The 15,052-nt window shown below is 42.6% G+C and overlaps 1 protein-coding gene across 2 annotated transcripts in view; it reads left to right on the top strand.

Annotated features, from left to right (window-relative positions):
* Positions 1-13,072, top strand: part of LOC129733916 (probable cytochrome P450 28a5) — a 45,262-nt gene extending 32,190 nt beyond the window's left edge. Inside the window, exons 2-4 of one of the 2 annotated variants that reach the window (XM_055695536.1) lie at positions 10,975-11,128; positions 11,188-11,434; positions 11,503-13,072. In XM_055695536.1, coding sequence (XP_055551511.1) covers positions 10,975-11,128; positions 11,188-11,434; positions 11,503-12,570 — 1,469 coding nt within the window. In that variant the 3' untranslated portion in view covers positions 12,571-13,072. Of the gene's footprint in view, positions 1-10,583; positions 11,129-11,187; positions 11,435-11,502 lie in introns of both variants that reach the window. The other variant, XM_055695535.1, reaches the window with a different exon arrangement.
* The last annotated feature ends 1,980 nt before the right edge of the window (positions 13,073-15,052 follow it).

The following is a 15,052-nucleotide window of genomic DNA, read 5'->3' as shown; positions in this document are numbered from 1 at the left end:
CCTCCCGCTGCATCAAATGCGGACAAACGCACGCACCCGACGCCTGCCAATTGATGGAAACTGCCGATCCTGTCTGCGCAAATTGTGGAGCTGATCATAAGGCCACCAGTCGTTCCTGCCCAAAGCGGGCGGAGTTCATCGAGATCCGCTAAAGAGCCTCAACCAACAACCAACCCGGTCGGAGAAAAATCCCAGTGCCAGTGAATAACGAACAAAATTTTCCAGTCATCGCATCGCGACGTGCAATCCCAGTGCTTCCACCTCTCCCACTGAATAATCGGCTTACAACCTCGTTTGCCGATGTCGCAGCATCGAGCCGTTCCTCGCCTCCCCCGGGGCTCCCAGGGCTTACAACTCCTGCCACTGGAATGAAGTTTACCCGCACAGACGCCGAAGAAAACAACGCAGATTCCCTTCTCACTACTGAAGAGTTCGTGCATCTCCTGGCCGAAGCATTCGTAGCCCTTCGCACCTGTAAAACCAGAGCTGAACAGCTGCAAGCAGCAGTTTCCATCCTCACCAAATATGGCCCGTGAATGCATTAACATCGCTAACTGGAACGCTTGCTCGTTAAAGAGCAAAGCCATCGAATTCGCTGATTTCCTCAACGAGCGGACTATCGACGTAGCTATCATCACCGAGACACATCTAAAACCTGGCGTCAACATCTACCTCCCCGACTTTCGAGTTGTTCGGCTCGATCGTACCCACTCAGCGGGTGGAGGCGTAGCCATCGCGTTGAGGAAGAACATCTGCTGTAAGCTGCTGCCCAGTTTCAACTTAAAAGTCATCGAAGCGGTTGGGGTCGAGGTTTCTACCCCTGTCGGCCCTATTATTATCATAGCCGCCTACTGTCCGTCGCAAGTCAGCTCAAGGAACGATTCATCCTCTAATCTGAAACAAGATCTCGTCAAGCTTACCAGACATCGGCAAAACTTCATCTTGGCTGGTGACCTCAATGCCAAACATCAAGCCTGGGGCAACACTCGAATCAATCCAAATGGCAAAGTCGTCCACAATGACCTACAAGCATCTTCGTACATCATCCTGAGCCCAGACTCCCCCACCCGGTTGAGTCGCTCCGGTGTCCATTCGACTATCGATTTTTTCATCACCAACATGGCAAACCTTTCAAATCCGATCGTCTACCAGGAACTGAGCTCCGACCACTTTCCAGTGGTGGCCGAAGTGGGCTACTCCGCCAATCGATTTCGTGCTCGTCGTCGCAACTACCATCGTGCTGACTGGCCACGGTTCCAGCAGTTCATCGACGCCAACATCCGCTACAACATCGAGCTTGAATCGACGGACGACATCGATCAGTGCTTGCAGATCATCGACGAGGCTCTATCCTTAGCCCGTGACCAACACATCCCTGCTTCTGACCTGGTGAGTAACACTCTGAATCTAGACAGCCTAACTAAATCTTATATAAGACTTCGTAACACAACTAGGCGCCATTTTCAACGTACTGGCCTGCCTCACTTAAAGTCTTACTGCAATCGTCTTAATAAAATCATTAAGGCCCGGTTGGTGGATCTCAGAAACAAAAGCTTTGAAAGTCATCTTCGCTCTCTCCCAGATTGTGCAAACCCCTTCTGGAAATTAACTAAACTTCTGAAAAACAAGCCGAGACCTGTCCCTCCTCTCTCCCATTCTGATCAACAAGCTGGCCAAGTTCAGCTAATAACACCAGCTGAAAAAGCTAATGCACTTGGCCAGCATTTCGTAAATTCTCACAATCTTGGTCGTTCCCTGGTGAGCCCCTTTGAGCCTGATGTGGCAGCTACAATGTCCAGAATCGCTGTGACCCCTCTAGTTGTCCCAGAGGAATCTATAATTTCTGCAGACGAGGTAATGGCAGCCATCAAATCATGTAAAAATATGAAGGCCGCGGGTGTCGATGGGGTGGTCAATCTCGAATTGAAAAATTTGAGCGTTGACTTCTTTCATCACCTCGCAAAGATCTTCAATAAGTGTTTGGAACTTGGCTACTTCCCGTCCCGTTGGAAGCTCGCCAAAGTTATCCCCATCCATAAACCTGGGAAGGATCCCACTGACGCTAAAAGCTACCGGCCCATTAGCCTCCTTTCATCTATTTCGAAATTGTTCGAAAAACTGATTCTGAGACGTATACTAGAGTTTGCTGATCAGAACAACATCTTCCTTAGAGAGCAATTTGGGTTCAGGAAGGGGCACTCCACTGTGCACCAGCTCACCCGGGTAACGAACATTATCAGGCGGAACAAGTCTGTTTCCAAAACAACTGCCATGGCGTTGTTGGACGTTGAGAAAGCGTTTGACAACGTCTGGCACGATGGTCTTGTTTATAAGCTGCATCGGTGCAACTTCCCGATCTTCCTTGTGAAAATCATCAAAAATTATCTGTCGGGTAGATCATTTAGGGTCTGCTTGAACAACTCCCAGTCTGATACATTTAATGTTGATGCTGGGGTCCCCCAGGGTAGCCTCTTGGGTCCTATCCTCTTTAACATCTTTACGTCAGACGTTCCTCCCCTTCCGGATGGTGGTGTACTGTCCATGTTCGCGGACGACACTGCCATCATGTACAAAGGGCGAGTGATCCGTTCGCTGACTAGAAAACTTCAAGCAGGCCTGGATGTTCTATCCGGCTACTTCAACAACTGGAAGATTTGCATCAATGCGGCTAAAACACAGGCCATCTTATTTCCCCACTCAAACTCACGTCGACTTGTTCCGCCTGACGACGTCAGGCTAAAAATTAATAATTCACCCATCGAATGGTCGAGAGAGGTGGGATACCTCGGTCTTGTTCTGGACAGCAAGCTTATATTCAGATCACATGTGGAAAAAACATCAATCAAAGGCAACATCCTAATTAAATCTCTATACCCACTGATAAACAGAAAATCCAAACTGTCCCTGAAGAACAAGCTTGCTGTCCATAAAATGATTATCCTGCCAGTATTAGAATACGGTTTGCCAATCTGGGAGAGTTGTGCCAAGTATCACCATGATAAATTACAGGTTATCCAAAATAAGATCCTAAGGATGATCCTTAACAGTCCTCCAAGAACGCGTAATTCTGAGATCCACCAGCTAGCCGGTCTAGATACACTTTTGGTGCGCAAACAGGCAATTCTGTCTAGATTCAGGGATGCTTGCCAGAGGTCAATTCACGAGGAAATTCGATCTTTGTCAATTTAGTTTTTAAGATAGTATTAGTTAGGTAGGTTATTCAATTTTATTTAAATTCATAAAATTACCGTGCCATTGAGGCAAAGATGTAAAATTAAATCTCAAGATAATTCAAAAAACCAATCTAAATGCACTACTACGAACAAAGATGACGAGCCTTTAGGGCTGACCAATTATCCTGTCATAAAATATACCTCTGTAAACAATATCAAAAATAAAAGACAATTCAGCAGCAGCCAAGCCGCTCATAACAGTTCTGAACAGCGACGACAGCAGTCCTCCCTTAGCAGCAGTGGGTACCATCGATAGCGGAAGCGGCCACAACTGTGGCTTGGCTGTGGATAGGCCAGCGTATAGCGGCCACAACTGTGGCATAGCGTAGCATCAGACAGCGACAACAGCAGTCGTCCTTCCTCAGCAGCAGCACTAGCCCTGTGGTTGGTCACCACGTCTCAGGAGCAGCGCGGTTTTTCTCAGCGTGTGTCGCCAGACAGCCATTATTCCCCCCGTGTTGGGGCAGCATAATGATTGCCATCAGGAAATCCAGTTTCGGAAATCAAAATGCCTTTTTGAAGGCAAATAAACAAGTCATTGAAAGTTAATAATTTTTGTCAACGCAAGCAAGCATTCTGTGTTGCATCCTAGCAATTTAAATTTGTCGCACCCGTTTAATTTACTGAATGTGAAATAGCTTCCACAGTGCATGTTGTCCGTGTATCTTATTTCCCCCAATGTTAGGGCAGCTCGAAGGTTGTAATTAGCAACCGATTTTGAACCACACCATGCTTTTTTCAAGGCAAATAAAAAATAATTGAAGGTTAATAATTTTCTGGCATCAACACAAGCAGACATTCTGTGCGGGATGCAATCAAATTCTGTTGTAGTTGTCTAATTTTTACTTTCACTTTATTTAGTAAACCCCCCACTGTAGGGGCAGCGCAAAGGCTGCGATCAGCATAACCGACATTGAATAATAAATTTCCCTGTTAGTACGCCTTCACAAAAGCAGTTAGTCCGACTATGCAGAGCTAATATGAAGTCGATTCAATCAATCAGCATAAACAGAATTTCGTCATCTCCCAGCTGCCAAGTTGCAACATGATGCAACACGCAACAGCGAGCAAACGAAATCGCTTGATGTTACAAGCCGCAATAAGATACGGGTTAAAACCGTTGCGTGTGTGAGAGCACCATCGGTGTTTATTCGCTGGATACACTATCTCTATACTGTCTACTGAACGCAATAATCTGCTTACATGCGACACGGGGACGGGAACATTTTCTTCAACCAAGCTGCACAACACGACACAAAACATGTTATTTTGTTGCTTCAATGAGAGTGCTATCGGTCCGGCTCGACAAGAAATCATTTTTGTGCATCCGTGCTACGAAACTGAGGAAAAACTTTAGAAACTGAAAAAAGAGGTGGAGCTTATCAAATGATCGCTATATCATTCCACCACGTACGTGAAATAATTCATTCCTATTTTCATCCCTATATAAGAGCCTGTTTTAGTCCAAGCCGCTTATAACAGTTCTGAACAGCGACGACAGCAGTCCTCCCTTAGCAGCAGTGGGTACCATCGATAGCGGAAGCGGCCACAACTGTGGCTTGGCTGTGGATAGGCCAGCGTATAGCGGCCACAACTGTGGCATAGCGTAGCATCAGACAGCGACAACAGCAGTCGTCCTTCCTCAGCAGCAGCACTAGCCCTGTGGTTGGTCACCACGTCTCAGGAGCAGCGCGGTTTTTCTCAGCGTGTGTCGCCAGACAGCCATTATTCCCCCCGTGTTGGGGCAGCATAATGATTGCCATCAGGAAATCCAGTTTCGGAAATCAAAATGCCTTTTTGAAGGCAAATAAACAAGTCATTGAAAGTTAATAATTTTTGTCAACGCAAGCAAGCATTCTGTGTTGCATCCTAGCAATTTAAATTTGTCGCACCCGTTTAATTTACTGAATGTGAAATAGCTTCCACAGTGCATGTTGTCCGTGTATCTTATTTCCCCCAATGTTAGGGCAGCTCAAAGGTTGTAATTAGCAACCGATTTTGAACCACACCATGCTTTTTTCAAGGCAAATAAAAAATAATTGAAGGTTAATAATTTTCTGGCATCAACACAAGCAGACATTCTGTGCGGGATGCAATCAAATTCTGTTGTAGTTGTCTAATTTTTACTTTCACTTTATTTAGTAAACCCCCCACTGTAGGGGCAGCGCAAAGGCTGCGATCAGCATAACCGACATTGAATAATAAATTTCCCTGTTAGTACGCCTTCACAAAAGCAGTTAGTCCGACTATGCAGAGCTAATATGAAGTCGATTCAATCAATCAGCATAAACAGAATTTCGTCATCTCCCAGCTGCCAAGTTGCAACATGATGCAACACGCAACAGCGAGCAAACGAAATCGCTTGATGTTACAAACCGCAATAAGATACGGGTTAAAACCGTTGCGTGTGTGAGAGCACCATCGGTGTTTATTCGCTGGATACACTATCTCTATACTGTCTACTGAACGCAATAATCTGCTTACATGCGACACGGGGACGGGAACATTTTCTTCAACCAAGCTGCACAACACGACACAAAACATGTTATTTTGTTGCTTCAATGAGAGTGCTATCGGTCCGGCTCGACAAGAAATCATTTTTGTGCATCCGTGCTACGAAACTGAGGAAAAACTTTAGAAACTGAAAAAAGAGGTGGAGCTTATCAAATGATCGCTATATCATTCCACCACGTACGTGAAATAATTCATTCCTATTTTCATCCCTATATAAGAGCCTGTTTTAGTCCAAGCCGCTCATAACAGTTCTGAACAGCGACGACAGCAGTCCTCCCTTAGCAGCAGTGGGTACCATCGATAGCGGAAGCGGCCACAACTGTGGCTTGGCTGTGGATAGGCCAGCGTATAGCGGCCACAACTGTGGCATAGCGTAGCATCAGACAGCGACAACAGCAGTCGTCCTTCCTCAGCAGCAGCACTAGCCCTGTGGTTGGTCACCACGTCTCAGGAGCAGCGCGGTTTTTCTCAGCGTGTGTCGCCAGACAGCCATTATTCCCCCCGTGTTGGGGCAGCATGATGATTGCCATCAGGAAATCCAGTTTCGGAAATCAAAATGCCTTTTTGAAGGCAAATAAACAAGTCATTGAAAGTTAATAATTTTTGTCAACGCAAGCAAGCATTCTGTGTTGCATCCTAGCAATTTAAATTTGTCGCACCCGTTTAATTTACTGAATGTGAAATAGCTTCCACAGTGCATGTTGTCCGTGTATCTTAATTCCCCCAATGTTAGGGCAGCTCAAAGGTTGTAATTAGCAACCGATTTTGAACCACACCATGCTTTTTGAAGTAGAATACTTCTCTCAGGAAGTTCGGCTACATAGGGATGTGAAATGAAAATCTAAAACTGAAAAAAGTGAGAAATATGTCCAATTTCAAATGCTAATAAATCGGTTAGTTTTCGATGGATTTCCTTCGTTTTTGCAGCAATCGATTAGAAAATCTTCTAAGATTCCTACCAAATGCATGAAATTGCAATTTTATCATTCGAACTATTGTACTATTGAAAATTCTTAAGCCTTGTCAAAACACAAAATTCGACCTCTGATTGGTCGTTATACCGCGCTTTCCCAAGCACGGTCGGCAGAGTTACGGTCCTAGTAAATTGGGAATGCATCATTTGGCCTATATAAGAGCTTCATCAGATAATAAACAGACATTTCATCGGATATTAAATCGAACAACTGAAATTTGAAGAACACAAATGAATATTTGAAGAGTTAATATTTTCTCGTTTTGCCCTATAATCCAAAGTTAATTATCTTCATCTACATACTTACTCTGACTATTATTACGTGTTTGCGTCGCTTAGTGTTTGGCTACGGTCATGCAGAACGCAAACAACGGCGCGATGCGATTCGGCAAGACGAAATGTGTTGAAATGTATAGCTCTACTTCGCCTTAGAAAGAGCTGTACATTTCACCACGGTAAGGCGAATCGCATCGCGCCGGCATTCGCGTTCTGCACAACCGTAGCCTTTTTTCCGTTCCTGTTTAATGATGTCGTATTAAATGTGCATATTACAATTCGGCAGCACTTCAACTTCTCATTTGCACAAAATTTAAAAATATTCAATGAACTTCATTCAAAATATCAAACAAAAAGAAATTACAATACTGCCAATGAACGGTCAACGTTTATTTACTAGAAAAAATGACTGACACGCAAGCAGCCGGGTTATCTTTCTTGTAAAAGTATTCTACTTCAACCTTGCGGTCGTGGCTTTGCATACAACCTTCCTGTGATTTTTTTAAACAGACATAGCTTTAAAAAATTCGCATCAAATTTTATAAAATTTTCACAGCAGATGCATCCTAAGTTATAGTTTACGAAAATATTTCTTTTTGAGATTTTTTTTTCAATAGTAACTATTTAAAACAATATGTTGAAAATCTATGTTCTGGGGCACTGAAAAATCTGAAAAAAATCACAAGTATTTTTGACTAAATTTCGAAACAACCCTGAAAATTTCGTGGTGGTGTTATTTTTTGATCAAATGATATGGGCCTTCAAAGTTGGTGCCGCAACGCAGCCTAAACACAGCTGTAAACAACCTATTTTTAATCAGATTCGTTTTCGATATAGACTCAGCGCTATACTTATCTCTGTACTTGAAACCAGTGATGGAAACGAAACGAATATGATGCAATCGTCGTTTATTCATCATATGTGCACTTCACGAAGTGTACAGGCCGGGACTAAACTCGAATCCTCTCAACCCATAATGAAATGATGTTATGATGCACAAGTTTCTGGGAGAAAACAAACACATGACTAGACTACATCAGCTCTAAGAAGCGATTCGATCGTTGCGTTTGTCTTTCCATAGGCCGGTAGTTACGGGAAGAAAGGATAGCAACAGGAGAAAATCATGTCGCCTGAACAGCAGCAGAGGTGTGGTGCGGTGAGAGGGAATGTGTGGGGGAAGGAACTACTTCGGCAGCGGTTGAGTTTAAGCGAGAGTAGGAGAGCATACACTGTCATTTTCTTTCTTTTTCTGGCAAAAAATCATATTCATGAGTCAAAAGAATAAGGATATAACAAGTTCTGATCGCTCTCTGTAACAGAGACGAATAACTTCATATACCGAGTTGTGCACATTGAAAACCACGTATTGTGGTGTACACTAATGAATAGAAATATGTCGTAAAGAGGAAAGCAAAAAGAGTGCACCAGCACCGATACTTTGTTTTTCGCATACTAACGACGATGTCAACGCATCCTAGGCTTGTTTTATATGTATTCATTAATCGCTAGAGGTGATTTTTTTTTCCTTCGCTGCTTGAAACCATGACGCTGTTCACGAAGGACAAACGCGCACTGGCCGTATTCAAACGTAGAGAGTTGCGAACAATATTTAGTGGAGTAAAACCGAAAACAGGGAGTAACGCAGGCGTATGAACCTAGCCCCAAATGAACCCCTTTGGACCTTGGTACAGGTTGATGAACAGTTTTCCGACATCAATCGACGTAAAAACGACGTTTAGAGATAGGTAGCGCTAAATGAATGGAAGACTTAAAGATTTCAAAAGAAATTTAACACAATTTCCCCTTTTCACGGCCTTCATAAATCGTGAACCGCTATCTACCGAACTAGTAACTAATTGGTAGTTTATTGATTGCAACCAATCAGTGCATCCTGCTCCGTTTCGATTTTTGCAAAACATCACGACCGCGTGAGTAGCTCGCGTTCCCGTATGGATTACACCGCACATACAGACGGCCAGCCCTGATAACTGTTGCTGGTATGAACTCAGCGTTCGGAAAACCACGCGCGAGCTGGCACGGAAAAATCTAACTCCGACCTCACATTCCTGGCACTCCAGAGTGCGGGCGCTCTAGTAACCGTGCACCATTGCACAGAAGGCTATCGCAGGATACAACCGTACATATTGTTTCCGGTTTTATCACTCATCAATATTTATTAGGATGCAAAACTTTTTCCCTCCGATATCCTAGTGGCCGTCTGTTGGGAATGTATTAAGGGTAGCGGGCTGTGTTTCGTGATTGCTAGACAGAATTCTCTACTATGCATTCGAGCCAGGCCAAAGTTGCAGATCACCCTACTTTTGTTGATATTGCAGGGTTCTCCAACAATGGCTGTGGTTTGGGAGCCTATCGGTATTTCGCGCAGTGGTCGGAATAATTCCTAACCAAATGTACCACTAACTGATTAATCTGCGGTATTGAGGGCTGTTCCGGGTACAGCTGGGGGCAGTGTTTCCGAATGGCGGTTGGAGCTTACAAAATCAAACAAGAACGTGAATGGATCGGATGTTTGAATAATAAAGCAAATCGATAACTCCGTCAGAGAGGTCATTTTTTTCTGCAAATCGAAACCTTTCCTACGGCAAGTATGAAAGGCTTGAAATTGATCGCTCATTTTTTGGTACGAAATTAAACTGTCATCACAAGAAGCACAGCGGAGCAATTAATACATCACTCAACAGAAAGCGAGTTCTGGTGCAGCCGAAGGGCGATAATATTTATTGACATCTGCTCTAAAGGCAATGTAAATTGTCAACGGACCGCGGTCGGGTTAATCCGGTTCCGGCCTTCGGGTGATTTTCAATTTTCTTGTGAAAATGTTAAACCCCAATTTTACCTGCGGTAAAATAGGAAAGGAAACGTATCAAAGCGATACTTTCACTTCTGATTACGCGGAGTTCCGTTTCAGTTCGATGGGAATCCAGGCATGGAAAATTGAATCAAAGCTAGAGTAACAATGTTTCCCGCATTGAGCAAAAAAAAAAAAAAAAAAGAAACAAGACACTGGGGAACGAAATCGGTTGCCCGTTTGCTTGGAAAATATTTACGTTAATGGTTTCCAGTTAAATATGGATTTAAGCTGTCATCATTCCGGCCGGGTTCTGGGTGGGGGTGGCGAAGATGGAAAACGAATGACAATATTCCGGTGGCGCAACCTGGGATTATTCAAGTCACACAGGCCCACAGATGCAGGGACACAACCCGGTCTGGGTGGTCGGTGAATAGAGTTACTGTACGGGCCGCACGATGTGAATCGTTTCTTTTTTTTTTTTCTTTTTTTCGATGCCATATTTACGGAACCGGGCTTACATATTCAATGCGAAACGTGTGAGGAATTTCCGCCCAACACCGGGTATCATGTTCATTATGGCACTTTAAAGTAGTTAATGTTGGGCGTATCGTTGCGAAAGGTTACAATATTCTTGGATGCACGGAACGCCATGGATTTTCAGAGCGGGTGAAAAAGTGTGAGAGAGGGAGTATTGCAGTTTTATTATTATATATTGTAGCTTGATGAAATTGATTAAAAGTGAGTTTTATCAACTATTTTGTATTATATATTTCAGAAAATTAAAAAAGCGACAACAAAAATTTATTAGGAGGATCGTGGTTTTCACATGAATAAATCGATGCGTTATATCTACTTGCACAACACTCAGAGCTTCTGTGAACAAAATTGGCAGTGTTTGCCTCAAATCATCATTCAATTAGAGTAATCAAAAAATTTGTCTTCCCGACCCTGCCTCAGAAGCAACGTTTCGCTCATCTTCTTATCGGACTGGGGCTAATGTAGACATTTCGAGAGTATTGTTGCTTCGTTTCAAAGTGTGATGTTACGATTGAGGGAAAAAAACTCGCCCTAATGCCAGTGCCAGCGAGCGACACAAATTAGTTACCGGCCGAACAGTGCGTCCACTTGTTCCATTATGTTTCTTATCGTCAGTCTTGTTTTGACAGCTCTTGGAGCGCTCTACGTGTATCTGGTGTGGAATTTTAATTATTGGAAGCAACGCGATGTTCCGGGACCGACTCCAACAGCCCTGCTGGGTAACTTTCCGGCCTTTATTTTGCGCCATCGGCCTTTCATCGATGAGATGGACGAAATTTACAGGTGTGTTATTACTGCTTTTATCTCAGTCAAGAAGTATGATGTAACATATTTTTGTGTAGGAATTATAAGCGTAAATACAACTTCGTCGGAGTTTTCACCAACCGTTCACCAGGAATTTTCGTTTTGTCCGCTGGGCTAGCGAAAGATATTCTTGTCAAAAAGTTTAAAAACTTTCACGACAATGAGTTTAGCGAATCAACAAGTAAAACAGCGGACCCGATTCTGGGTCGACACCCGTTTATGCTGAGCGGGGAGGAGTGGAAAGAAAAGCGGGCCGAGATAACGCCGGCTTTCACCACGGCCCGGGTTAGTGGACTAAATGAAATCAACTTTGTGCTAGGTGCAAATTTAATTTATTTAATTTGTTTTCACAGATGAAGCCTCTCTTTTCCAACGTGGAAGTCGCGGCGACTCAAATGAAGGAATACATTGAGCAGTGCGAAGGTTCGTCTTTGGATGCTAGGGAGCTGGCAGCAAAGTTCACCACGAATGCCGTTTCCAGCTGCATTTTTGCAGTTGACGCGCAATCGTTCAGTCATGAAAAACCTGAAATTCGAGAAATGAGCCGAAGGCTGATGGAGCATTCTTTCATGTCGTTCATACAATTCCTTTTTGTAGGAGCATTCCCAAAAATTGCGAACATGTTGAACGTAGGGATTGTTTCTAAATCAGTGGAAAAATTCTTCACCAAGTTAATGGCCCAGGCGATTCAACATCGCACCAGTGCTACTGAGAAACCTGTTGATTATCTCGATTTTCTAATTAACTTGCAGAACAGAAAGCAATTGTCCGCACTGGACATGGCAGCCCATGGTGTGACATTTTTTCTTGACGGATTGGAAACGTCCAGTTCTGCAATTTCGTTTGTACTGTATGAGTTAGCAAGAAATCCGTCAATCCAACAACGTCTGCGTGAGGAGCTTTTGCACGCAACAAACGTCGATGGTACGATTTCGTACGATACACTACTTGACCTGCCCTATCTGGACCAAGTGCTCAATGAAGCCCTCCGGTTGTGGCCTCCGGGTGCCTTCATGTCTAAACGGTGCACCGAACCAATAGATCTGGATCTAACGTCAAACCAGAATGTTCGTATCGAGAAGGGAGTTTGTGCTATTATTAACATCTGGTCAATACATCGTGATCCAGACTACTACAACGATCCACTAACGTTCGATCCGGATCGTTTCCATCCAGAAACAGGCGGCACCGGTCCGTATCGTGAAAAAGGTTGCTTCATACCGTTCGGTGAAGGACCCCGGCAGTGTCTGGGCATGCGATTCGCCCGAATGCAAGTCAAACGCGGCATTTACGAAGTGATCAAAAATTTTAAGCTTACACTGGATCCGAAGACCAGGATTCCACTGCAAATCGATCCGAAACAGTTTCTAACCGTGGCACTAGGGGGCATTTGGTTAAAATTTGAAGCTATCAGAATGTAAAAATTCAGTTGACTACATAATGTTGCATCTATAACAAACAATTTTCAGTTAAAAAGTATGTACTGTACACTCGACCCAGAATTATTTTTGTTAGTAGATTTAAAAACCTGGTAAATAAAAAAAAATTGGTATCAGAACTTCACTTGAACTCGAATCAACGTAACTGGAATAACTTGAAACCCTTATTTTCAACTTTTCCCGTTGTTTACTGTAAACACAACGTCATCACTAGATTATAATTATTGTAAGAGCGAAAATTGATATTTTTGTCGTGGGACTACGTCTTTGTTTTCTATACTAAGATGCATTCTGAAAAATCGAAAATAAAACTGGCAAACGTTGCGTCAGATTTCAAACGATAATAACAGCATAACCACATGATGGATAACAATAACCAATATGTTGTTGGATAGATAAATTGTTGAACAGTTTTGTAATACGATAGTTAGCATTATTTTTTCATTGCTATACGGTAAAATTAATAAAAAGTTTCAATGACAAATTTACGCGAACAGTGAACCAATCACATGCGAGCATTCCTAGCACAGACGACATGAATAGACACCTATCATTTCTGTGATATTCTCTGTATCAATATCTAAAAAAAAATTGACAGAGTACCCCCTGTCCCAATAGATCAATTTATGTTTGCTTTCATGAACAAAGACTAATTCGATGTCACGAAGGTGAAGGGTTTTCGAAAAGTTTGAAACAACCCCTTTTCTTAAACAATTTCTGAACCAGCTATTAGAGCGTAATAGAAACTGATGTCTTGAAAGAAAACATGCTGGTAAAAGCAACAGTACCGTGGAGTACACTAAAGTCGCTTTTTACGCGGGGGATACGTGCCGCGTAAAAAAAACCACGTAAATTCCGGAATCCGCGTAAAAAAAACCACGTAAATTCCGGAATCCGCGTAGAAAAACGCGTTAAAAGCGACCTTAGTGTATATATATTTATTTTTTATCTCAGATATGTACTAAATAATCGTTACCGACATAATATCGGCAGAGTAAGTTCCCAAAAATATGAAGTTATAGAAGAGTAAGAGGTGGCGAGCGCTTATGAATTTTTATTCAGAATCTATGTTTTACATTTCAACACTGTTAGATTTTTTTTTTTAATTTCTAACTTTACAAATAAAATAATATACTTATATTAGCTGTCTTCGCAATACAGTGAATGTAATTGTTGGCAAATGAAACAAACTTGTGAAGCAAAAAAAAAAAACAAAATAAATATTTTCAAACTTCAACTTCGTTGTAATTGTTAAATGTTGTTTGCACAAAAAAAAAAAACACTACAAGCACAACATCACCAATTGTAAATAAAGTTCCTTCGAGTGTAATTAAATATATTTCTGAAAAAATGATGAATGAGTACGAAAATCAGCAAACGTAAAGCAAAGCAAACGAATTTTTTGTGTCTGTAATTACCGTAATTACAGTGTTTAGTTCCACGTCACCATTTCGTACAACCCTAGGGCTGTATATCTTGTAGTATTTTAAATTCCATTACAATTCCTTTTTTGAACAATAGTTGAACACTTTTCGACATTAGATTCTATCAAACAAATGTACTCGATGCGTCATTCATTTTTATTAATGACATTTTCAAGACATCGTCGAAAGCAGATCATACCTTTCAAACGTAGTCTTTCGATACCAACAACCACATGCGCGTTAGACTTTGAAATCTTTAAACTAGGGTGAGATGTTACGCAGACTTGTGCTACAAAATTCAACGGGTCACGGTTGGGACTGTTAAGAAAACACAAATTTTTCGGCCAGAACAACAAAATGGTTGTAGAATAACGTATTGATCCCAAGAGAAGTTGCCTTTCACCCAGGTAAGCACACGGTTCTTAAAAATAGCGAATTACACTTGGGTATTAATCAAAACAACAGCTTCAATGAAAACTGGAATCATTTTGAAACCGTTGGAAACCTCCAAACCTAAAATTGTGTAAGCCACTTCGTTCTAAACTATTTTGCAAAGGCACACAAAGACGTTTTAGCCTTCGATGGCACAAAGATACTTCGGGTCGAACTAGCCTGTGGACAGACGAAGTCCACCAAAGAAACAGTCGAAGAGGCAGCTGCGGTTAATCCATGGGTTGCCTTAGCAGGTAAGAAGCGCCAAACGAGCGGAGCGACTGAACGACCAAAAGAGGTCAAGAAGGTACGAAATAAGGGTGATGCCCTCATACTCAAGAGAGAGCGGTCTAAGTACTCAGAGGTCCTGAAGACTTTGAGAGGCAAAGCTCAGATACAGGATTTGGGAGCGAATGTGCGAAGGAACTGTCAACCTCGCTCTGGTCGAAGCTCAACAAGGACGCTTCTAACAATACGGTAACATAGTTTCAGGTGAACCTCAGAGGAGACAGGATCGTTGTTGCCGGCTCCGGTGTTAAGTTGTCCGACTCAATAAAAGCAAACAGACGCGCATTGTTTGGGCCTAATTCAACGTTCAATCTGCTACT

This window comes from Wyeomyia smithii, chromosome 1 (genome assembly GCF_029784165.1).
Source record: "Wyeomyia smithii strain HCP4-BCI-WySm-NY-G18 chromosome 1, ASM2978416v1, whole genome shotgun sequence".
Lineage (NCBI taxonomy): Eukaryota > Metazoa > Arthropoda > Insecta > Diptera > Culicidae > Wyeomyia > Wyeomyia smithii.
Note: the sequence above shows the minus strand (reverse complement) of the source record. Positions and strands in the feature narration are given on the sequence as shown.